This window comes from Cetorhinus maximus, chromosome 3 (assembly GCF_964194155.1).
Source record: "Cetorhinus maximus chromosome 3, sCetMax3.hap1.1, whole genome shotgun sequence".
NCBI classification, from domain to species: domain Eukaryota; kingdom Metazoa; phylum Chordata; class Chondrichthyes; order Lamniformes; family Cetorhinidae; genus Cetorhinus; species Cetorhinus maximus.
The window spans coordinates 17,577,479-17,600,336 of record NC_135881.1 but is presented as its reverse complement, the minus strand read 5'-3'; the positions used below and the strand labels follow the sequence as shown (position 1 = coordinate 17,600,336).

The 22,858-nt window shown below is 45.5% G+C and overlaps 1 protein-coding gene across 2 annotated transcripts in view; it reads left to right on the top strand.

Annotated features, from left to right (window-relative positions):
• LOC144672672 (uncharacterized) overlaps window positions 1-22,858 on the top strand; it is a 71,186-nt gene that overhangs the window by 14,529 nt on the left and 33,799 nt on the right. For both annotated transcript variants that reach the window (XM_078534567.1, XM_078534561.1), the window contains exon 2: window positions 11,374-11,512. In XM_078534567.1, coding sequence (XP_078390693.1) covers window positions 11,374-11,512 — 139 coding nt within the window. The remainder of the gene's footprint in view (window positions 1-11,373; window positions 11,513-22,858) is intronic.

The following is a 22,858-nucleotide window of genomic DNA, read 5'->3' as shown; positions in this document are numbered from 1 at the left end:
TGTCCATCCATCATTGAGCAGACCATTGGTCAGCTGAAGATGAGATACCGATGCCTGGATAGATCAGTTGAGTTGCTCCAATATGCAGCAGCCAGAGTCTCCCTCCTGGTTATAGTCTGCGCTGCGTTGCACAACCTGACCCTTCAGAGAGAGAAACCCTGTCAGAGACGAGGGATTAAGGGAGACAGCCTGGTCCTCTGATGAGGAGTCCAAGGAAAAGGTGGGTGAGCCACAGCAGGCAAATATCCCAGCTGGTCCAAGCGAGAGCCTGGATTCCCGTGAGACACAGGAAGCTCTGATCATTGGAAGATTCCAGGAGCTGAATTTCTCCAACTCAATATCACCTTCATGACCATTACCATCTCCTTCTCCATGCAGCTCAATAACGTGAGCACCAGTGCCGCATGTGGCGCTGCTAGTCAGCCAAATAATGTCCATCTGAAGGACGCTCATGATCACAGAATCATTATAAGCGTGCTGGTCAGAATGCATACCCAGTATCGTATCAGTGATCTGCTGGGTTTGGCACTTTGTGACAGTTGCCAGTCTCTCAATGGAGGTAGCCATGCATCCTGTAGAGTGGGTCACCAGAGCGCTCATGGTCTGGATGGACTCTTCCAATGTCTGTGCTGGAACACACAACCCCTTTGGTATCTCTGTCTTATTTCCATGGACCTTGCACCAGCACCTGCCTCCTGATGGGCGACTCCAGAGCTCATGATCAGTCTAGGCTCAACATCTTGGTCACCTCCAGCACTCCTCCAAGTGTCAGAGGCCTTCTCCTCCATCTCACTCTCCATCAGCTGTTCGTGCAACTGTGATGCGCTCTCACCAGTGTGTCTATCCGTTATAGCCGAGGCACTGCGGGTGTACCTACTCCATATGGACCGAAGCAGTTCAAGAAGACAGCTCACCACCACCTTCTCAAGGACAATTAGGGATGGGCAATAAATGCTGGCCCAGCCAGCGACACCCACATCCTGTGAATGAATAAAAAAAAGCACATACTCATCAAGGTGCGTGTACTTGTGCTGGTGCTCGGTGCGGCGCAAGGATATGACTGAGGCTTCCTCTCCTTACTCAGAGGTTGCAGTTGGTCCCTTGGGGCTAATGTCCACAGCTGCTGATGTTGCACCTGTGTGGTAAATGAAAGGGAAAATTAGGGGCATCTTCAACCTTCCAGGTGAGTTTTGTGAGACGCTGTTTGTCATAGCGAACACATGAGGCATTGGGAAATGTGATTCATTGTTAGAACATTATACCATTCAACATAGAGGCATGCCTTCCTCCCTGATGTCAATAAGCCTTCAAAGTCACAAACCATCAACCTACCTTCCTGCCAGTTTCCCCAGTTTTAAGCACCCGCCCCTCCCCAACCTCTTAAGCAGTGTTTGCTGAAATTATAGATATGAGCCCTTGGAATCTGACCACTCCCTGGCTTTCCTCCAAACTCACCTCGACCTGTGGCCTGGCCCCATTGGTTGGCAGCCAGCTCCAGGACCACCTCCTCAGTGGTGTCAGGACGGTGGTGTTGGAGACGATGTTGGGGACACTGCCTCTGCACCTGCTCCTTTTTCAGGCGTTGTGCACCCTCTTCTCCTCCTGCAAGTGAAGAGGGAGATTGTAATGATGATGCTGTGCTACAATCAGACCTTCAGAAGTGTGGTCATTGTGTACACTGTCAGCAGCACACTTTATCCTATGCTCTTCCCCAACTAATAGTTGTGGCAATTCTCCCCCCCCCCCCCCCCCGCCACTCCTTAAACCCCGTGGCCATGCAGAGCAGCATGTGTGCATCATGTCGCCTTACACACTTGGGCAACGCACATGACATTTTCATAATGGACCCACAACACACCCTTCCTTGTACGTCCATCTCCAGAATGGTGACACATTGACCCTCGCAGATCTCAAAAGGTCATTGAGCCTTTTCCAGCACACTCCAGCCAGGTTCGCTGCATGACTCCAAAGCTGCTGACCTCTTCTGCAACCTCTGTCCAGGCTGGGAGGTCTCCTCTACCCACCTGTCACTGGAGGAGAGCTCACGGGAAGTTCACGTCGAACCTTGGGGCCATCCTTCATCTGGGGCCCTCCTGAGCTCCGGGTTCCATTCTCTTGTCCATCTGTGGAGACGAAAAGAGAGTCCAAAGGCTGATTTCCAGTATCTCCCGAAACACTCGCTTTTCATCAGGGGAATGGGGCAGCTGCATTCCAATGTCACTTCTTTCCTGGCAAAGTCCAAAATGCTTCCAAACCAGTTGAATAGATGTACACACATGTATAAACACGCTCTTACCTGTTCGCTCAATCATTGTTTTCTGTTGCAGCTGCCAGAGTCCTGTGCTGGGGTCCCTTTTCAATGGGTGGCCTCCCACCTTCCAGGTCACAGCCTCCCCCCCTCTGTCCCTGGAGTCCAGCCTTCAGTTTCTGATTGGACGCGCTGCCTACCATCTCTCGAAGCTGTTGGCCGGTCTGCGCTGGGTGGCCGTTAATTGGCTGCTACACCCATTACGCCCTCCCTTTCAAAGGCGGGAGCAGGAGTTGACGATCCACTGACTCCGGATTGGCTTCCCGCCCACCTCTGAGCTACATGAAATTCCACCCCATTTCCCAGTTACCGACTCCATCCCTCTCCCTGGCAACAGCCTGAGACTAAATAGTCTGTTTGCAACCTTGGTGTCATTTATGACCCGTCATTAGCTTCCAACCATATATTTGCACCATTACTAAGGCCGCCTATTACCACCTCTGTAACATTGCCCAACTTTGCCCCTGTCTCAGCTCATCTGCTGCTGAAACCCTCATTCATGCCTTCATTATCTCTTGGCTTGACTCTTCCAACAGACTCCTGGCTGGTCTCCCACATTCTACCCTCCCTAAACTTGAGGTCATCCAAAACTCTGCTGCCCCTGTTTTAACTCGCTCCAAATCCCATTCGCCCATCACCCGTGTGCTCACTGACCTGGTCAAACAAGGGTGTTGATTTCAAAATTCTCTTGCCTCTGTATCTCTTTGTCCTCCTTTAAGACACTCCTTAAAACTTTCCTCTCTGCCCAATCTTTCGGTCATCTGACCTCAACTCCATATGTAACGTGTCACATTTTGTTTTATAACGCTCCTGTGTCGCGCTAAGGGATGCTTTATCACGTTAAAGACATTATATAACTGCAAGTTGTTATTGTGACAATGAAGAAAATAGTAACGCAGCCCAAGTTAGGATGGGTGCTTGTCTTGGAGGGCAGATTTGGGTTGTTGGTATTCCTACAACACCGCCGCTCTCCCTTTCTTGGTGGCAGAGGTGGCAAGGGAAGGAGGCACTGTTAAGTTATTTTGGTGTGTTGCTGCAGTGCATGCTGTAGACTGTACATACTGTAACGGTGATGGAAGGGGTGCATACTAAATTTGGTGATATGGGTGCCAATCAGCTCACTGTTCTGTCCTGAATGATGTCAGTGTTTTGAGTGTTGTTGCAGCTGCATACTTCCAAGAGTCCTGACTTGAGGCTTGTTTCGAGGGGCATCAGCAGTTGTGCCACTGATCTGAGAGGTTGCAGCCTCTGTCCTGCTCATTGTGTTGATGTGTCTGGACAATCATGTTGGAGTGTATTTAAAAAGTGGTAGTTATTACATGCAACTGCATAGCACATGGAGCGCAGAAACGGGCCAATGAACTCATAAGGTCCAGCGGTGTTTATCCTCCACACAAACCTCCTCCCATCCCTACATCATCTAACCCTATCAGCATATCCTCCTGGCTCTATCTCCCTCGTGTGTTTATCCGTGGGTTTACTGGACCTTCAGAAACTTTTCAGCTTAAAGGAGGTGAGCGGGGCTGATGGACGTGAAATTTATCCAATCATCTCCATTCTGGCCGTGACTGGTGGTGTCACTGGCTGCAGTTTTACTTTAATGGACAGGGCGGCGATGGAGTTGGGAGAGAGACTTCAAACACCTATTTTACACAGCCACTGGCAATTACCTTGTTACAGGCAGCTGTTTACATACACTATTTCCATTGTAAATGCCTAAATTGGCTGTTTCAATGCTAAACGTCAAAGTGAGGAAGTCCCGGGAGAGTCTGTTACTTAAATGGAACAAAAATAATGTGTATGGAGAGTGGAAGAGACCTGGGGATCTTGACTGACAATGAGTCATCGCTAACTGTGGCTTAATGGTTAGGTGCGCTGCCACGGTAATGAACCATATAGATGAGAAAGATCCCAGTGACAATTCCTGTCTTGTGCTGGAGCTAGTTAACTGCAGTGGGAATAGTATAATTGCACTTGGAATCCCTTCGTCCTACAAAGTACAAATTTTAAAAGCACAAACTAAAAACAGAAGATGTTAATATACTCCCTTCCTGAAGGGGCTTGAGAGGGTCCGAGGTTGTTTCCCCTCGCTGGCCAATCTGGAGCACAGAGGCACAGTCTCAGGGATAAGGGGATGTTCATTTTGCGCTGAGGAGAAATTCCTTCACTCAGAGGGTTGTGATCCTTTGGAATTCTCCACCCAGATGGTTGTGGATGCTCCATCTCTGAATATATTTAAGACTGGGATAGGCTGGTTCTTGGTGTCCCGGGGAATTGAGGGATATGGAGAGCAGACGGGAAAGTGGACTTGAGACAGAAGGTCACCAGTGATCGTACTGAATGGCGGAGCAGGCTCGAATGGGCCGTATGACCTACTCTTGCTCCTATTTCTCATGTTCTTACGTTTCCATCACAACCTCTGGGGGAAGCCAGTGAATTGTTGATGGTGCAATCATGTTTAAAGAAGTAAAGAATTTTTCCAGTGGTGCACAATATCCCAATTCATTTCGGACAAGTACACATCGAGGTGACATCTAACATCAGGATCTAACCCCGTACAAACCAATTGCAGCTTGGTGGACTTTTTCACATGCTAGTGGTTGCCTGCACCCCCACCCACTGGGCACCTTCCTCCGCCTGCTGGCTCTTAATTGGTCGGCTCTGATAATATCCCGCGTGTCATTCCACTCACCGCCGCCTGCATGCCCCCTCCACCCGACATGGCCCGGCAGTGGACGTGGCTGTCTCCGTTTAAATCCAGCCTGCACGTATCTTTTCTGCTTTTCCACCCCCGACTTAAGTTTCTCTTAAAAAAAAACTTTTTAATTGGCCAATTTTTGAAAAAAAAAATAAAGCACAGCATGTGAAAATGAACGTGTCACCGCAGCAACCAGTGATATTTCCTGTTTGAAGAAAGAGTTAAGTTGCTGACCCACATGCGCTAACCTTGTTTGCATTATTTTACTGACGTCAGTAAATTTTGCTGCCAAACTCAAAAATTGAAAGGATTTTTATGTCGCTCTACTGTTGGGCTCAGCCATTTCAGAATCTTCCTGTCAGCACTTTGCTGGGATTTCAAACTGTTGGACAGCATTGAGTATTTGGATATTGTTGGAGCATTACAGTGTTTTAAAAAAAATAAATTGTTTCCTTCTGCCTGGTTAATTTTATTGCGTTTTTATTATTGTATCTGAATATGTCACTGGCTTAAATGCAGACCCACCCCAGGACCTGAACATGCGATCGAGGCTGACTCTTCAGTGCAGTGCTGAGGGAATGTTGAGCTGTCGAGTTAAGAACTTTCACTCTTTCCACTTAGATTAGGAGAGATAAACACGAGAGGACATGGCTTTAGGGTGAAAGGGTAAAGGTTTAGGGGGAACATTAGGGGGAACTTCTTCACTCAGAGAGTAGTGAGAGTGTGGAACGAGCTACCATCTGACGTAAATGCGGGCTCACTCTTAAGTTTTAAGAATAAATTGGATAGATACATGGATGCGAGAGGTCTGGAGGGTTATGGACTAGGTGCAGGTCAATGGGACTAGCGGAATAATATTTCGGCACAGACTAGAAGGGCCGAATGGCCTGTTTTCTGTGCTGTAGTGTTCTATGGTTCTATGGTTCTAATTCATCTCAGACACAAAATGGACAATGCTGTATTGGCAGCCCATTAGATGCAACATTACTAGGACCACTGTTTTCCCTGATTTATATTGGAGTGTGCAGGGCATAATTTAAAAATCTTCAGACGACATAAAACTCATGAGTATTGTGAACGGTGAGAAGGATAGCGATAGACTTCAAGAGGACACAGACAGGCTGGTGGAATGGGCAGACACACGGCAGATGAAATTTAATGCAAAGAAGTGTTACATTCTGGTTGGAAGATTGAGGAGAGGGCAATATAAAGTGAAGGGTACAATTCTAAAGAGAGTGTAGGATACACTGGGGGCATATGTACCCACATTATTGAAGGTGGCAGGGCAGCTTGACAAAGGGGTTCATAAAGCTTACAGACCCTGGGCTTTATAAATAGAGGCACAGAGTTCAAAAGCAAGGAAGTTATAATAAACCTTTGTTAAACACTGGTTAGGGCTCAACTCGAGTATTGTGTCCAATTCTGGGCACCACACTTTAGGAAGGATGTGAAGACCTCCGGGTGGCTGCAGAAAAGATTTATTAGAATTGTTCCAGGGGTATGAGGGACTTCAGTTAAATCGGTAGATTGGAGAAGCCGTGGATGTTCTCCTTAGAGAAGAGAAGGTTGAGAGGAGAATTGACCGTGGTGCTCAAACTCATGAGGGGTCTAGAGAGAGGAAATAGAGAGAAACTGTTCCCGTTGGTGGAAGGGTCTAGAAGTAAAGGGCACAGATTTAAGATGATTAGTAAAAAAACAAATCAAAGTTTTTACATGGGAAGTAATTAGGATCTGGAATGCACTCCCTGAGAGTGCAGTGGAGGCAGATTTAATTGTGGTTTTCAAAAGGGAATTGGACAAGCGTCTGAAGGAAAATAAATTGCCCTGTAGGGTTACAGGGAAAAGGTGGGTACTGGAACTAGCTAAATGGCTCTTGCAGAGAGCTGGCATGGGTTCGAATGGGCTGAATGGCTTCCTTCTGTGCTGTAACCATTCTATGATTTCAACTGAATATGTGGTCCTGACTGCCAGATGTGTAAAAACAGTCACCGAAAGCCAAAAAGAACTTGCTGGGCAAAGCAGTCTTGAGGTGGTTCAACATTGTGATGAGGCCCTATGTAAATGCAAGTTTTTTTTATATATTAGTGCAGCAGGATAAGAGAACTGAATTTGTTGTTGAAATGACCAGGTCATTAAAGGCAATGATTGTATCCACTTCTGCTAATTCAGCTCAATTGCATGTTGAACATTAGTTTCTTTTAAAGCAGTTCACCAGATGATGCTATTACCTTTTGAGAGGATTTATACATACCAGCTTCCTCCCCTACCCTCCTCCCCTGGGCTACAGTTGCACAAACAGCAGTTGTTCTCTGCTAAGCTAAGTGACCGCTTTTCACCTTCGAAATTTGGCAGCGACTGTGGTGAAGGGTAATGCCCGGCAGAGGTCTCACTGTGAAAGCTCTTCAGATCCATCCATGTGGCGTTACTGGATAACAATCAAGTGTATCAGGGTTGATCTAACTCTTCGCCAAACAGAGGCATTGAGTCCAACTGTGGCACTTGGTGTAACCTGGCTCAGTGTACATGGTTTGGAGATGCGAGACTTTAACTGTGAAAATCAGGATATCTGACTTGCGTAGTTTACAAAAGCCTCTCTGCAGCAGCGACAACAACAACTTTAACCTAATAAAACAGTTCTCGGGAGCTTTATGAAACAAAGTAAAGTATACGGAGGTAATAGTTCAGATGGTCAAAAGCTTGGTCAAAGAGGTAAATTTTAAGGAGTGTCTTAAAGGAGGGAAGCACGATAAAGATGCGGAGAGGCATAGGGAGGGAATCCCAGAGCTTGGGGCCTAAGCAATTTATGCGCGGCCACCAATGGTAGAGCAATTAAAATCGGGAACGCACAAGAGGCCAGAATTAGAGGAGCGCTGATATCGTGGCGGATAATGGGGTTGGAGGAGATTACAGAGATTGGGAGGGGCAAGATCATGGAGGGATTTGAAAACAAGAATGGGAGCTTCAAAATCAAGACGTTGCTGGACCAGAAGTCCATGTAGGTCAGGAAGTGCAGGTGCGGTGGGTAAATGGGACTTGATGTGAGTCAGGAGATTTTGGATGAGCTCATGTTTATGGAGAGTAGAAGATGAGAGCGGGCAGGAGAGCATTGGAATCGTTGAGTCTGGAAATAACAAAAGCTTACATGATGGTTTCAGCGGATGATGTTTTCTGGAATGCCCTTTGCTAATTCTGTCTCTCTCTCTATCTCTCTCTCTCTCTCTCTCTTTCCCTCGGTTACCCTGACAATGTTATGGCCCCAAACTGCCAGCATCGACAGGTGCGGTGAGCAGTCCTGTGGTTTATGACTATTTTGGGAATAACTGGTCTGGTGCTCAAAGACCGGATTAAGAACACAGTTGACTCATTGTATTCAACAACCCTTGTACAGTTTTGTTGATGGCACACTCTGAGTGCTGGATGTGAACAGATTGCTGCAATGAAGAACTGGGTCATAGCAGGTTCTCCTGAAGACTGTCAGGGCATCACATCTCAGGGGAGATTATATTGGCCTTGGAGGGGGTGCGGCGCAGAGACAGCAGAATGATACAGGTAGAGTACCTCAAATCTGGCAACCTTGGGGATGAGTCCGTGCCGGATTTCAGAACTTGCTGGTTTTCAGAGAAAAAAAAAGATCGGAATTCAATGAATAGGGGACACAGGAAAGTCAAATGACACAATTGCAAAGCACTTTCGGTTAATGGCCGTATCGCTGCTGATATTAATTCACTTCTCATGCATTGGATTCAATAACTCTTTCATGTCTGCCCCACTTCCCTGCATTAGCGCACCCTGTTTAAAATGAGAAAAGATCAATCGACTGAAATGGTGTTAAAAATATCCCGTGGTTATAACTGAAAACTAAACATCAGGCGCGAGAAGCCGATCAGTGCTCCGCTGCGGTGATACAGCAACTCCCTGAACTTTCCGAGTTGAGTCGGGTGGAGTTAAGGTTCACTAAGCCACTCGAAGCATGGGAAAAAATATCCTGCTTTCGGACACAACCACCTTTTGGGTAGCTGGACTGAGGCACTCTTACCCATACCGCGGTGTGGAAGGTTCAGTTTACAAGTACAGATTGCATAAACTTGGCTTGTATTCCCTTGTTTCATGAGGAGTAAACTGATCAAAGTGAATAAATGTTAAAAAAAAACATTCAGTCGTGTCATTACAGAGAAACTGTTACCTCCGCAGGGGAATCATTTTAAGTTTAGAGTTAGGCTATTTACAAAGGAAACCAGGAAGCACTTTTTTTTTCACACAAAGACTATTAGAAATCCGCAATCCCTTCCTTTCTAAATAACGTTAGATGCTGCGACACTTCAAGTTTTCAAGACTGAGGTTAATAGATTTTTTGTTGGGTAAGGGCATCAAGGGATTTGGAGAAAAGAAAATGGAGCAGCGATACATATCAGCTGTAATCTAATTGATCGGCAGAGCAGACTTGAGGAGCTGAATGACCTACTCCTGGTTCAAGTGTGCGAGTGAACTGTGTGCATGGCATTTGAGCTGCACAAATACTATATAGCCTTGGTTTCGGTCTCTGGTTAACAATGAGCTAACAGGTAGAATCTGAGTTTCCTACAAAAGAGTTGACGAAACCGAAAGATGTATGCAATGATGGACATTTTCTTGCTTAATAGATCTGCTATTAAAGAAAATGGTTTGTCTAGCCCCAACATGATAAAAATTGGCCTAAAAACGTTATGCTCACCTGCCAGCCTAAAGGTAACTACAATGTGTAGTATTTTACTGAACTACCGAAGGACCAGAGTTCAATTCTTAGCTTAACTTCTGTCACCCTTTAGCAGCGATGGAATCAAGGATGACCTTGCATAACCTCAGGATGTCACAAAATGCTTCACAGTAAATGAAGCAATCTGAAATGTGGTTGCCAGTTTGAGCACAGCAAGGTCCCACAAACAGCCATGGGAGAAATAACCAGATAATCTGTTTGTGCTATATCGGTTGAGGAACAATTATAGGTTCCCAGCTCCTCTTCTTCATAGAGTGCCTTGGAATCCTTTACATCGACCTGGGAGGACTTTGGGTTAACTCGTCTGAAGGATGATATGTCCAACAGTGCAGAACTCCCTCAAGAGTTCTTCCGCTCCAGGCCTTGGGAAGTTGGAAGTTGATTGCTATTCAGTAGGCCAAATGGAAAGCACATCTGCATTGATGTCAGCTGAGAACAGAATCAAACCCAACACTCACTGCTTCACCTCACACAAGAAGAAGGGATATTTGGGAAAGGAACCAGAGGCTTGTTGAGACCCATGGAACCATAACTTAGGCAATGCCTGCAAGGTAGGAAGGGAGGTAATTCAGAAAAGAAATACTGCGATATTTATGTATGTGCACAGATAGTAGATGCACTGCAGCAACTTGCCAAGGCTTCTTTGACAGGATCTTCCAAACCCATGACCTCTATTACCTCGGACAAGAGCAGCATGTGCATGAGAACATGTCCACCTTCAAGTTTTCCTCCAAATCACACACCACCCTGACTTGGAACTATATCACCGTTCCTTCATCATCGCTGGGTCAAAATCCTCAATACTCACTACTTAACAATCGTAGGTGTACCTACATCAGAAGGACTGCAGCAGTCCAAGAAGGCGGCTCACCATCACCTTCTCAAGGGCAATTAAGGATGGGCATCAAATGCTGGTTTTGCCAGTGATGCCCACATACCATGAATGAATAAAAAAAATAACCTAACTTGGTCGTAGCGTTCTTGAAGACCAAAAGCTCCTGGTGCTAGCCATGGCTCAGTTGGTAGTATTCTTGCCTTGGGGTGAGAAGGTTCAAGTCACTTCAAGACTTGAGCACGAAAATAGAGGCTGACACCCCCAGCGCTGCGCAGTTGAAGGTGCTGTCTCTTGGATGAGACGTTAAACTGCTTTTTCAGGTAGATGTAAAAGATCACATGGAACTATTTTGAAGGAGAGCAGGGGAGTGCTTCTGGGTGTCTTGCCAACACTTATCCGTCGATCAACATCACAGAAACAGATTATCGGTCATTATTGCTCTGCTGTTTGCAGGAACTTGCTGTGGTCAAATTGGCTGTCATGTTTCCTTTATTGCAACAGTGAATGTGCTTCAGAAATACTTCATTGGCTATCAAGTGCTTTGAGACAACCTTGGGTGTTATGAAAGGTACTTTATAAATGCACATGTTTCTTTCTTTACCTTATGAAAAGCACATCTTTTGGAACTCTTTTGACCCAGCTCAGATCAGGTGAAGAGATTTGAAACCTCCTCCCCTCCGTGGGGATTTGTAGCCTGATGATTCCGTTTCTTGTGAGCGTGAATGAACTGAATTGTTACTAAACTCTTCCCTGTCCCTAAACTCCTCCTTTTCTTCCAGGAAGCGGTTCAGAAATAGACGGTGGAGACGAAGATAAAGAAATTGCATCGAAAGCTGTGGCGTTTGTTATCAGAAGTTCTCGAAAGGGTGTTGTCCCACTCTGCGCTGATGTTGCCAATCTCCTGAAGATCAAGTGGAGGTGAGTAGAGGCAGCAGCAGCAGACAGGCTGTTATATATCGGGGCGCTTGTTAACAGCAGAAGCCAGGTGAATTGGAGTCAAGTCAGATGTTAAAATTCTGAAACTCACCCGCTGCCATAAATATGTTAACGTAGCTTCTGATTTAACCTGCTTTGCACGCTTTAACGGTGGCCGGCTGGGTTTCCCAGGCCTGCTGGGAACTTGAGAGTTGAGGGGAAGCAGGAACAGCTTGGGCAGTAGCTGAAAAGGCCACGGCAGCACCAGCTGTGGGCCAGGAGAATCCCTCTGGCGTCGGGGTAATCAAACCTGCTCCCAATGACCTGCTCCGGAGTCCATTTCCTGTCCGGCCGGAAGCCAAGCTCGCTGAATCGGGCTGATTCCCAGCAGAGGAGGGCAGGAAGCACATATTGCCGAGAGGCAACTCCGTAGCATGCAAGGAAAACCGGGCTTCCTGTCTAGAAACTCCATCTCTGTTAATATCCAGGCCAGGGAGGCTACAGCACAGAAATGAGCCATTCGGCCCCACTTGTCTATGCCAGTATTTATGCTTCACACGAGGCAGTGCCCTAACTCACTCTTCATTCCTCATTTTTCCCTTGCAGCTAGAAAACCCATGTTCCTCTTTTGACCCCAGACTCCCATGTTAAAATACTTTCATATCACTAACCGAAATATGTAACTTTTGTAAAAGAAGTGCTCACTACTTTCTCCTGGCTATACTAATAGTCAGACATTATAACTTTTGTGATGTACATTACAATAGCAACTACACTTTTTTTAAAAAAAAAAGCATTTCATTGGCTGTAAAGTGTTTGGAACGTCCTGAGATCGGGAAAGACCTTACATAATTGCAAGTTTTGCTGCTTCTCTTCCTCACTTTCACTAAAAGAATTTGTAAAGGGATCTCCAACAGTACCTGCTGTGACAAAAATGCTGTACTTAAATATACATGTTTAAATTAGGAATTAGACATTTCCATTGCGGCCAGATCTTGCTTCCTTGCTTCTAGGAACAACATCTTCTTGTCCTTGAGTTGTCAGTGTGAACATGAAAATAAGGTTGTGATCATCGCGAATGCTGAATACAGAATGCATTATAAATCTAAAGATCTTCACCAATTACCTGTACTTCTCAGTTTAGCTGTGTCCAGCTCTCTTCCTGAACTTGTTGGCTGTTTATGACAGATTAAGAAATATACACAATTTGTATATTTCCCGCTCCCAGTGTTGCCTCCAGAAAAAGTTGAAAAGTTGGTGCTACTTTTTAAAATCGTTTGGGCAAATTTTCAAATGACGCGGTTATTTCTCTGTGGATTTTCACCCACAGTAATTTTCGGTCAATTTAGAGGAATGCAGCAGGAGCAAGTTTACCCTGTGAATGCGTGGTTTTGCTGTCAATTGCAAGCTTTTTTTTTGGAAAAATTTTGTCCAGCTGGAATGCCTTTTTTAGCCCCTAATCCTCTCGATCTCGCTACCCCTCCTCTCCTTTAAGACGCGCCTCAAAACCTGCTTCATTAACCAAACTTTTGTACACCCGTCCTAATGTTTCTTTATGTGGCTTGATGCCAAATCCTGTTTGAAGCTCCTGTAAAATGCCTTGGGGTGTTTTACTGTGTTAATTGCTATATAAATGAAATCCAATGTTGTTTTCCTTATTTCTCAAATTCTCAGAGACCCCACTAAATTTTCTAGTGTTCAAGATGGCGTTGGAAAAAATGTTCTAAAAGTGTTTTATGTCATTTGATTGGGTCGCCTTCTGTATGCTGAATGTCCATTTTTGGGGTTTCATGATAAATGGTTTTCCTTCCTGCTTGTTATGTTATTTTGATACATAGCCTACTTGTTGAATTTTGATATGTTGCAATGTTAATTAAAGAAATTACATTTATATATCTCCATTTACAACCTCGGGAGGGTCCCAGAGAGCTTTACAACCAATTAGGCACTGTTGTAATGTAAGAAATGTGGCAGCCAACAGGTGCACTGCAAAACTACACAAAGAGGAGTTGTTCAGATTTTATAGAGAAGCACGACATCAGTGAGATGTTAGCCTACGAACAGATAATCTTTGTATTCGTGTTAGTTGAGGCATAAATATTGACCAGAACACCGGAGAGAATGCCGCTGTTCTTCTTTGAAATAATGCCTACCAAATTGATGGCACCTGTGACCCTGCAGTACTCCCACAGTACTGCAGCATTGATTATTTGCTCAAGTGGGACTTGAGCCACAACCTCCTGCCTCCAGAGGCCAAGAGTGTTGCTCACTGAGCCACGGCTGACACCACGTTATGAAATTTAGTCCTGATAGAAATTTGCATGGGTGATATAAATATTACATGGATGATATGTAACAGACAAACTGTACACAAGATGCATACATATCAACCTGGGTGTTTTGAAAAAGTTTAATTAACATTGAGCCATAAGGTGACGTTCCAGGACAGGAGCAGAGCTACTCTGTTATTTCCCTGATACCTGTCCATATGCATGTTCTTCATGGGGTGGATTTTACGTTCCCTGTCGTTGGGTTTGAAGGCTAGGGGTGCATGCAAAATCAAGTGGTTGGCCTTCCCACCGACTACCCGCCCATACCCAACTTATTGCAATTTTACGGTGGGCGGGGGAGGCATCTGGCAGCACCCCCGCCCTTGGGCTAATTAATGGCTACGTACAGGCCTCATGCCGCTGCTGCTAGCATTTTACCCACAGCGGGTAGGAGGCCCAAGCCATATGGGAAACCCGGCAGCTTTGGGTGCGTGGGCTGGTGTTGGGCGAGGCACCCTTCCTCCCCCAGATCATCACCCCTTTAACACTCCCTGCGGCCTTGAACCAGGCCCTCACCTGCCTCAACTCCCTCACCGAGACCCTGAGCCTGGACCTACCTGGGCCTTTGTGTAGTGGGACTGCCTGTAGTCCCAGTCGTGGCTGCTGTTCCAGTCTGGCACTGCTGAGACGACAGAGCTGCTGGCCATCTGATTGGCTGGCAGCTGTCTAAGGCAGGAATTCCTCCTGACACCACAGGTGCATAGTGGCAGCAATGTGTACCATAGATGCACAAGATGCACTGCAGCAACTCACCAAGCCTCTTACAACAACACCAGTTGGACTGCAGTGGTTCAAGAAGGTGGCTCATCATCACCTTCTTAAGGGCAATTAGGGATGCACAATAAATGCTGGCCTTGCCAGTGATGCTCATATCCCATGAAGGAATAAATAAAAGGCACAGGATATCATTCAGTTGATTGTACCTGTGTCAGCTCTTTGAAGGAACTATCCAATTAATCCCAACAAGGTGTCAGCCATAGCTCAGTTGGTAGTACTCTTGCCTCTGAGTTGGAAGGAGCAGGTTTAAGCTCTCACTTTAGCAACAGTGAAATCAAGGCTGACATTCCAGTGCATTACCGAGATGTAGTCGTAGTTGTAGTAAGTACCTAGTAGTAGTAAGTAGTGATACCAAGTATCAAAGTATCACTAAAAAAAGCTTTTTGTCTTGCACTCATCAGGACATTTGCAAGAGTCGCAGGGAGTGATAAAGGGGTGATGATCTGGGGGAGGAAGGGTGCCTTGCCCAACACCAGGGAACAACAACTTATACTTGAACAAAAACAAAAATACCTGGAAAAACTCAGCAGGTCTGACAGCATCTGCAGAGAGGAACACAGTTAACGTTTCGAATCCGAATGACTCATCATCAGAACTAAGGAAAACTAAAAAAGAGGTGAAATATAAGCTGGTTTAAGGGGGGGTGGTACAGGTAGAGCTAGATAGAGGGCCAGTGGAGATTGCCAAAATATGTCATAGACAAAAGGACAAAGAGGTGTTGACGGTGGTGATATTAGCTAAGAAATGTGCTAATGGGGACATTAAGGGTGGAAAGCAGGACGAGCAAGGTACAGATAGCCCTAGTGGGGGTGGGGTGGGGGGTGGGGGGATTCAAAATAGGCTAAAAGGTAGAGATAAAACAATGGATGGAAATACATTTAAAAATAATGGAAATAGGTGGGAAAAGAAAAATATATATAAATTATTGGAAAAGGGGGGATCGGAAAGGGGGCGGGGAAGGAGGAGAGAGTTCATGATCTAAAGTTGTTGAACTCAATATTCAGTCCGGAAGGCTGTAAAGTACCTAGTCGGAAGATGAGATGCTGTTCCTCCAGTTTGCGTTGAGCTTCACTGGAACATTGCAGCAGGCCAAGGACGGACATGTGGGCAAGAGAGCAGGGTGGAGTGTTAAAATGGCAAGCGACAGGGAGGTCTGGGTAATGCTTGCAGACAGACCAAATGTGTTCCGCAAAGTCACCCAGCCTGCGTTTGGTCTCTCCAATGTAGAGGAAACCGCATTGGGAGCAGCGAATGCAGTAGACTAAATTGAGGGAAGTGCAAGTGAAATGCTGCTTCACTTGAAAGGAGTGTTTGGGCCCTTGAACGGTGAGGAGGGGGGGAAGTAAAGGGGCAGGTGTTGCACCTTCTGCGGTTGCATGGGAAGGTGCCGTGGGAGGGGGTTGAGGTGTAGGGGGTGATGGAGGAGTGGACCAGGATGTCCCGGAGGGAACGATCCCTGCGGAATGCCGCCGTGGTGGGGTGAAGGTGAAGATGTGTTTGGTGGTGGCATCATGCTGGAGTTGGCGGAAATGGCAGAGGATGATCCTTTGAATGCGGAGGCTGGTGGGGTGATAAGTGAGGACAAGGGGGACCCTATCATGGTTCTGGGAGGGAGAGGAAGGTGTGAGGGCGGATGCACGGGAGATGGGCCGGACACGATTGAGGGCCCAGTCAACCACCGTGGGTGGAAAACCTCAGTTAAGGAAGAAGGAAGACATGTCAGAGGAACTGTTTTTGAAAGTGGCATCATCAGAACAGATGCGACGGAGGCGAAGGAACTGAGAGTGTGGGATGGAGTCCTTACAGGAAGTGGGGTGTGAAGAGCTGTAGTCAAAGTAGCTGTGGGAGTCGGTAGGCTTGTAATGAATATTGGTGGACAGTCTATCACCAGAAATTGAGACACAGAGGTCAAGGAAGGAAAGGGAAGTGTCAGTGATGGACCACGTGAAAATGATGGAGGGGTGGAAACTGGAAGTAAAATTAATAAATTTTTCCAGGTTCAGATGAGAGCATGAAGCAGCACCGAAGCAGTCATCAATGTACCGGAGAAAGAGATGTGGGAGGGGGCCTGTGTATTACTGTAACAAGGAATGTTCCACATACCCCATCAAGAGCCAAGCATAACTGGGGCCCATGCGGGTACCCATAGCCACACCTTTTATTTGGAGGAAGTGAGAGGAGTTAAAGGAGAAATTGTTCAGTGAGAGAACAAGTTCAGCCAGACGGAGGAGAGTAGTGGTGGATGGGGATTGTTCGGGCCTCTGTTCAAGGAAGAAGCGGCTTTATACTTCATGAGACGAGAGTCCTGATTGGTTGGCAAGTGGGCTCTGATTTGTAGAGGCGTTGCCAACCAGGATACACCAGTTTACTGCCAAGGTTTGTTTAAATTCAAACTAGGCAGGTTGACTCTGATTGGCCAAGGAATTGCCCTGGGGAGTGAACCAGAGAATGGCTGTCACCTATTTTGTTCAGTTGAAACAGGTGCAATGTGTTGAATCTCTGTCTGTAAAGAACAGGGCCCTGTGTATTAACATATGTAGCTTCTAGCACGCGTTAAGTTTCTCCCTATCTACTCTGTCTGGACTCCTCATGATTTTGAATGACTCTATCAAATCCGTTCTCAGCCTTCTCTTCTCCAAGGATAACAGTCCCAACTTCTCCAAACTATCTTCATAACTGAAGTTCCTCATCCCTGGAACCATTCTTGTGAATCTTTTCTTCACTCTCTCCAATACCTTGACATCTTTCCTAAAGTGCGGCACTCAGAACTGGACTCCAGCTGAGGCTGAACTAGTAGCTTATACCAATTCAACATATCCTCCTTGCTCTTGGACTCTATGTCCCTATTAATAAAGCCTAGGATACTGTGTGCTTTATTAACTGCACTCTCAACCTGTCCTGCCACCTTCAATGGCTAACGCAAATATACACCCAGGTCTCTCTGGTCCTGCACTCCCTTTAGAGTTGTATCCTTTATTTTATATTGTGTCTCCATGTTCTTCCTATCAAAATGAATCACTTCACATTTTTCTGCAATGAACTTCATCTGACACTTGTCTGCCCATTCCACCAACTTGTCTGTATCCTTTTGAAGTTCTACACTATCCTCCTCGTGGTTCACAATGTTTCCAAGTTTTGTATCGTCCTCAAACTTTGAAACTGTGCCCTGTACATCAAGGTCTAGGTCTTTAATATATATCAGGAAGAACAAGAGTCCCTGGGGAACTTCATTATAAAACTTCCTCCAACCTGAAAAACATACATTAACCACTGCTCTCTCTTTCTGTCTCTCAGCCAATTCCATATCCATGCTGCTACTGTCTTTTTTATTACTTGAGCTATAACTTTGCTCACAAGTCTGATGTGCAGCACTGCATCAGTGCCTCTTGGAAATCCATGTACACCACATCAACAGTAACTCCCTGTTAACTCTTCAAAAAGCTCCAGCAATTTAGTTAGACATGATTTTTCCTTGACAAATCCATGCTGGCTTTCCTTAATTAACCCACATTTATCCATGTGACTATTAATTTTGTCCCAAGTTATTTCTAGAACTTTCCCCCACCACTGAAGTTAAGCTGACTGGCCTGTAGTTGCTGGGCTTATCTTTACACCCTTTTTTGAACAAGGGTGTGACATTTGCAATTCTCCAGTACTGAAGCACCACCCCTGAGTCTAAGGAAGACTGGAAAATTATGACCAGTGCCTCTGCAATTTCCAATTTCCACAATTTAATTCCAAAAAAACTAGCTTTTCTTTTTCCGTCGGAAGAGATTTATAAAGAGTTGTTCACGTTTTATAGGGGAGCACAACCTCAGTGAGATACCTAAATTCCTGGGGACATGTCACATGAATTCAACCCTTAGCTGCTGCTCTACTGGTAAAGGGGAGGTGGTGGTGTAGTGGTATTGTCACTGGACTGGTAATCCAGAGGCCCAGGGTAATGCTCTGGGGACCCGGGTTCGAATCCCACCACGGCAGATGGTGAAATTTGGAATTGAAAGTCTGATGATGACCACAAACCATTGCAGGAAAAACCCATCTGGTTCACTAATCTGCTGGTCTGGCCGACGTGCGACTCCGGACCCCACAGCAATATGGTTGGCTCTTAAATGCCCTCTGAACAAGGGCAATCAGGGATGGGCAATAAATGCTGGCCTAGCCAGTGATCCTTGTTTTTTTCAGTGATTGTGGTGGCCTGACTTCAACTATGCTTCCCAGCCATTCGCCTCTTACTATGTAAAGAAATACACTTAAACTTGACTTTCACAACCTGAAACCTGCGAGTATTGCACTGGGCTTACATTTTCTATCCTATTAACGGCGAATACAAAGCAATCAATCAATCTGTGTTTGGTCAGGAAAGTGTGTTGTGAAGAGGACATGAGGTTGCAGCTGGATATGGATAGGTTGAGTGAGTGGGCAAAAATCTGGCAAATGGAGTTTAATGTGGGAAAATGGAGTTTAATGTGGGAAAATGGAGTTTAATGTGGGAAAATGGAGTTTAATGTGGGAAAATGGAGTTTAATGTGGGAAAATGGAGTTTAATGTGGGAAAACGTGAAGTTGTTCACTTTGGCAGAAAGAATAAAAAAGCAGAGCATTACTTAAATGGAGAGCGACTGCAGAATTCTGAGCTGCAGAGGTGTTCTAATGCATGAGTCACAAAAAGTTAGTATGCAGGTACAGCAAGTAATTAAGAAGGTTAATAGAATTCTATCCTTTATTACGAGAGGAGTTGAACATAAAAGTAAGAATGTTATGCTTCAGTTATACAGTGCATTGGTGAGATGGCATCTCGAATACCGTGTGCAGTTTTGGTCTCCTTACTTAAGGAAGGATGTAAATGCGTTAGAAGCAGTTCAGAGGAGATTTACTGGAATGTCCCGCAGCCATTCTGTGACATCCTTGACCCTGGCACCAGGGAGGCAACATTCCATCCCAGAGTCACTGCCCACTCATTGCCTCCCGTCATTTCAACCGAGTTTTCTTGATCGCTTCACTCTGCTTCCTTTCTGTTAACCAGTTAATAAATTTTATCCGTGTCCTGTTTGTAATACTCACTGATCTTGGTATGAAAAGGAGGTTGTTAAGTGGATAATTTATTAAAAGACTATTTGAAAGTCTTGTAAACTAGATCACATGGTTTTCCAGCACCAGTTTGGAATGTTACCAGCTTATGAAAGTCTGAGAGTTTGGTAAGACAAGCTCTACTCCTACAAATACCTTGCCTGTCATTTGATAGTCTATTATCGTAAGAGCTTAAAAAATAGGAGTAGACCATATACAGCCCCTCGAGCCTGCTCCAGCATTGAATAGAATCACGGCTGACTCACTTTCCACAATTCCTCCTTCCTGCTCATTCCCCATATCCCTTGATTCCCTGAGACTAAAAATCTCTCCTTTTTTTCATTCATGGGATGTGGGCGTTGCTGGCTAGGCCCATCCTCAACTGCCCTTGAGAAGGTGGTGGTGAGCTGCCTTCATGAACTGCTGCAGTCCCTGTGCTATAGGTGCATCCAAAGTGCTATTAGGGAGGGAGTTCCAGGATTTTGACCCAGCGACAGTGAAGGAATGGCGATATATTTCCAAGTCAGGATGGTGACTGGCTCGGAGGGGACCTTCCAGGTGGTGTTGTTTCCATCCACGTATATGTATTCAATGATGAAGCATTCACAATCCTCTGGGGTAGATAATTCCAAAGATTCGCAACCTTCTAGGCGAAGAAATTTCTCCTTATCTCAGTCCTAAATGATCAGCCCTTATCCTGTGAGTGTGCCTCTGTGTTCTAGATTCCCCCACCAGTGGAAACAGCCTCTCAGATCTACCCTGTCAAGCCCCTTCAGGATTTCATATGTTTCAATGAGATCTCCTCTCGTTCTTCTAAATGCCAGAGGGTATTGGCCCAATTTAGTCAACCTCTCGTCACTGGACAATCCTCTCATCCCAGGAACCAATCTAGCAATTTTTTGCTGTACCGCCTCCAATGCAAGTATATTCATCATGAGATATGGGGACCAAGACTGCAGATTATTTCAGATGTGGTCTGATCAAAGCTCTGTATAGCTGTAGCAAGTCTTCTTTATTCTGGCACTCAAATCCCCTTGCAGTAAAGGCCAACATATTGTTTACCTTCCAAATTGCTTGCTGACCTTGTGTTTCTTGTACGAGTACAGCCAAGTCTCTCCAAACATCAAAATTTTCAAGTTTCCGAGGTCTAAAAAAGAATTTCTGCTCTTCTACTCTTACGACCCAAGTGAATGACCTCGCACTTCCCCTCATTATAGCCCATTCTTGTGCCTTCCTAAGACTTGACTCGAACTGTTAATTTTCAGAAAAGCTCTTGTTTTTCATTGTTTTACACTTGCTTTCACACGGATGTGTTGGACATGGTGTTGTTTCCAGATACAGCTTGTGGTAGTGTGATTCATCCATTGAGTATTTTGGCACAGTTGTGGATATTTGTGACTGCATTTGTTGAATGAAACAGCGCAGAAGAGACCATCCATCATGTCTGTGCTGGCTGTTTTAAAGATCTATCATTCGTCCCACTCGCCTCTCTCGGACAGCCCTGTGGAATTTTCCTTTTTAAGTATTTAGCCCCTTATTAGTTACCATTGAATCTAATTCCAGAGATCATCATAACTCACTAGGTAAAAAATAATCTCATCTCCCCCTGTTCTTTTTATCAATTATCTTAAATCTGCGTCCTCTGGTTACAGACCATTCTTCCAGATGAAACAGTTTCTTAATATGTACCCTGTCAAGGCCTATTAGAATTTTGAACAATTCCATTAATTTTTCCCTTACCCTTCTTTTCTCTACAATTTGTCCTTTACTCTAAGGAGAAAAATCCAATTTTCTCTAGTCTCTCCGTATCCTTGGTGTCATTCTGATAAATCTCCTCCATATCCTCTGCATGGCTTTGACACCCTTTTATTAAACATGCCGTCCAGAGTTGGACATAATACTCACGCGAAGACTAACCCCTGATCTAGGTCCTTTGGTGCTGGTGGGCATGGGGAAGAGGGAAGTTTGCAAGAGCTAGGCTGGAACATCTGGCGTATTTTGGACGAACATCCAGGGTGGTTGTTGGGTAGGCTTTTTTTGCAGTGGCTTGGGAGGAGTATTGAACTCTCCTGTTTACAAAGGAAGCTCCTTCTTCTGGAGCATCTCCGGTCTTGAGTGAATGCTATGCATCACTCGTTAGGCTTGGCGAAAGTCCCAAAGGTGTTTCATATCTCTGTTGGACAGAAAAAGGGTTGGGGGGCAGGGGCAGTGTGGGGGTGGGGGGGGTGGCAGTGCGAGGTGTGGGGTGGGAGAGGGGAGGGGCAGTAGTGGGAGAGGAGAGGAGCTTGGAATTTGGCTTCTGTTGGGTCTTGTCACTTTTAAAATTTTCTGAAGATGTTGACTCAAACTGGAGTGCAGTTCCACAAGCAATGGCCAGTGTTCATGTGCATTACTAGGCGACTCAACTGGATCATTTCTTTTAGTTCTGAAGAAGTCATATCGACTTGAAACATGAACTCTGTTTGTCTGATGCTGCCAGAACATTTCCAACACTTTCTGTTTTTATTTTGGGCCATTTCTTTCTTTGCTGCTCCCAGCTCAGGAGCACTGATCAGTCAATTGTAGTATTCCTGTTGTCATTTTTGGTAGTATGAGGCACCTTGGGACCTTCTTAGTCTGTGCGGCTCACTGCCATTCATCTGATAATCCACTTTCTTTTATTTTTTTCATTGGACCCGGGCATCGCTGGCAAGGCCATCATTTGTTGCTCATTCCTATTTTCCCTTGAACTCAGACTATTTCAGAGAGCGGTTAAGAGTCATTCACCTTGCTTTGGGTCACATGTAGGCCAAACCATGTAAGGATGGCAGAATTCCTTCTCTAAAGGGCATCAGTGATCTCCAGACTAGTTTTCATGGGTCATGGTTGATAATACTGAGACTAGCTCTATATTCTGGGAATTTGTTAATTGAATTTAAATTCGACCAAATCCCTGGTGGGATTTGAACCTACGCTCCTGGAGCATTACCCTGGGCCTCTGGATGTCCAGTGACATGACCACAATGCCACGGTCTCTTCCACTTTCTACATTACCGCAGTGCCTGTGCTTCAAAAGCTACTCCACTGGCTAGTGAAGCTCTTTGGGATGTTCTGAGCTCATGAAAGGTGTTATATAAATGCAGATTCTTTCTTTGCATTTGAGGGAGGCCTTTCCTGTAAACCTGCAGCTGTCT